At 43.4% G+C, this 2592-nt stretch overlaps 1 protein-coding gene across 9 annotated transcripts in view; it reads right to left on the bottom strand.

Moving 5' to 3' along the window:
* Positions 1 to 2592, bottom strand: part of LOC108753516 (zinc finger protein 271-like) — a 17347-nt gene that overhangs the window by 13774 nt on the left and 981 nt on the right. For 2 of the 9 annotated variants that reach the window (XM_018495139.1, XM_018495147.1), the window contains exon 2: positions 997 to 1102. In XM_018495139.1, coding sequence (XP_018350641.1) covers positions 997 to 1047 — 51 coding nt within the window. In that variant the 5' untranslated portion in view covers positions 1048 to 1102. The other 7 variants (XM_018495140.1, XM_018495148.1, XM_018495146.1 and 4 more) reach the window with 7 other exon arrangements.

The raw sequence follows: 2592 nt of genomic DNA on the forward strand, positions 1-2592 counted from the left end.
CTCTCACAACGGGAAGGATATCATCGATATTCGTCATCAATGAATTTACTCTACGAAGTGGTCTTTCTATATTATATAGAGAATGTGAAGATTGAGGCAAACGCTGTATATCCACACCTATGACCGTACGATGTAATCATAAAGGCGCATTACATTTTCGAACTTAAATACATGCAATCTGTTAGAGTTTGATATGTTAAAATATAATGCATAAAGACAACGGGAGAAGCAAAATATTAGAATTACAAGAGTAGAGTAGAAAAGAAAGCATAAGCAATCTTATATGTAATGTATGTACGCTACAAGCATTTCTAACTTAAGGTACTATAAATTACAGCAATTTGACTTGTGTATTCTCTAAATTTCTTGAAATGAAATCTTACTCCAAAAGAGTCAAGATACTATCACTATTGAAAAAAGATTAAAAAATTTGCACTCTTGAGTAAGAATGGCAGATTTTCATTCTTTTGGAGTGAGATTCACTCCAAAAAAAAAAAAAAATTAAATTTCTTTCCTTTGGAATGACTTGCTCCAAAAAAAAAAAAAAAGAGTAAAAATCTACCACTCTATTTCAAGAGTGCAAATTTTTGACCCCTATTCAAAGTGGCAGTATTTTAACTCTTTTGGAGTAAGATTTCACTCCAAGAAATTTAAAGAGTAATCAAAGTTAAAATATCTAATACTCTAAAGGCATTTATAGTAGATAAAATAATTGTAAGTAAACAAAATAAAATGTAAATGGAACATTGCATTGAAATAATAATCAAACGTCATATGTAAACTTGAATTCTATAAAAATTTGTAAAATTAAAAATCTAATCTCTGACACAATTCATTCCAGCACGCAGACTAAAAGTGAACAATCCGTAAATTAATAAAGCTCATTATACAAATGCCTCAATATATCTAAAGTCAGCACAAGTGCATTTGTGTAATCGTAATTTGCGCATTTGTAGTTTGGTGTATAGCCTGTTTTGCGACTGGAAGGTATCTCACCTCTTGTTGTGCCTGCGTAGTCGCTGGCAATGCATGCTGCTCACTATTCATCTTCGTTCACTGAAGAATATTAATTAAACGTGTCTGACATACTTCATTTTTCATCCTGCAAAATGCATTACGTAAAGTTAATCTCGAGGATCGTTCCATTACTTGCTAAGTCAAAAATACTAACGCGAGTAACGGATAAACAAACACACACACACACACACACACACACACACACACACACACACACACACACACACACACACACACACACACACACACACACACACACACGTTATACGCAGCAGCCAAGATTCGAGGTGAGACGAAGAAGCCGATTGGGGAATCTGGGAGAATCTCAGACGAGTGAATACGTTGGCCTTTTAACACAGGCTTAATTAACGTGCGAAAGCGTTGTGCGCGTTAATTAAATATAACGTACAATGCGCAACGGCAAACTGCGTACTGGATTTGTAACGACTTTTCGTTGTGCAATATCGATTCACGACGATATCATGAAAAATGCGCACCATATTGCTATCGTGGGAGCAAATAGCTTTGGTCCTTGCACGATTTGAGACTTTCAAGTATACCTCTAATAAAAAGAGCGCGATCTCGTGCCTATGTACGTGACTTTTTCTCGACGAAGTCCTATATCCGTCGCGATTACCGATATGCGACAGCGGTTGCGTCATTCGAAATCTGCCGAAACGTGCTATCGTCCGTTTAACCTCGAAAAGTCAGCCGTTGCCACGAAGGCGACGAACGAACCGCGAACGAGTAATCGAGTCCCGAGTCCAAGTCCGCGTAAACATTCGCGTTGAAGCGAGCGAGTGAGCGAGCGAGGGCGGGAAGACGCCATTCGCGATGATGACGACGACGATGACGAGCGAGAAGGAACGCCGCGTAGATGTATGACGATTACATTTTAACCTCGCGGCGCTCTTCTCTCGACGGGCTCGTCGCTCTGGTCGCTCTTGTCGCGAACGACAAAGAGTGAGTCATCCTTTGGTACGACGTACGCGTCACAACCAGACGATGGACTCGACGTTCCTTTTAGCCGCCGCCGCTCTCTCGTATCTTTCCATCTCTCTCTCTCTCTCTCTCTCTCTCTCTCTATTCTTTTCCCATTTTTTTTTCGCGCTCGAAACAAAATTCTACCCCGATAATGCCCGTAGCCGTGAGAGCAAGAAGGGAGAAGAGACGAGAGTGACGAGACGTGAAAGACGCGGGATCCGGAATGGACGGATCTTTAATGGCGCGGCCGCCGGAGCAGCCGTGGCCGCGACGAAGAAAGGAACGGGCGCGTACCAATGGCCGCGACGAGCGTTGCATGCCATCGGCGAATACCCCTCGTCGGGTATCGTTCATCGATGTACAACGCGTAGTCGCCGACGGTTGGCTTGGCGCGTTCCGCTCCTTCGTATACAGAGTCACAGAGAGCAACGGGGACAAGGGGCCAACAAGATGGACGTGCTACGCGGACTCGGGGCGAGGGGGACACGAACTCGCGACAGACGCGCGGCGCGGAGCGGCGCGCCGCGGCGCAACGCAATACGGTTCGGCCCGGGTATCGCGGCTATCTAATGGATATACACGGATAAATTA

Source organism: Trachymyrmex septentrionalis, unplaced genomic scaffold (assembly GCF_001594115.1).
Source record: "Trachymyrmex septentrionalis isolate Tsep2-gDNA-1 unplaced genomic scaffold, Tsep1.0 scaffold7, whole genome shotgun sequence".
Lineage (NCBI taxonomy): Eukaryota > Metazoa > Arthropoda > Insecta > Hymenoptera > Formicidae > Trachymyrmex > Trachymyrmex septentrionalis.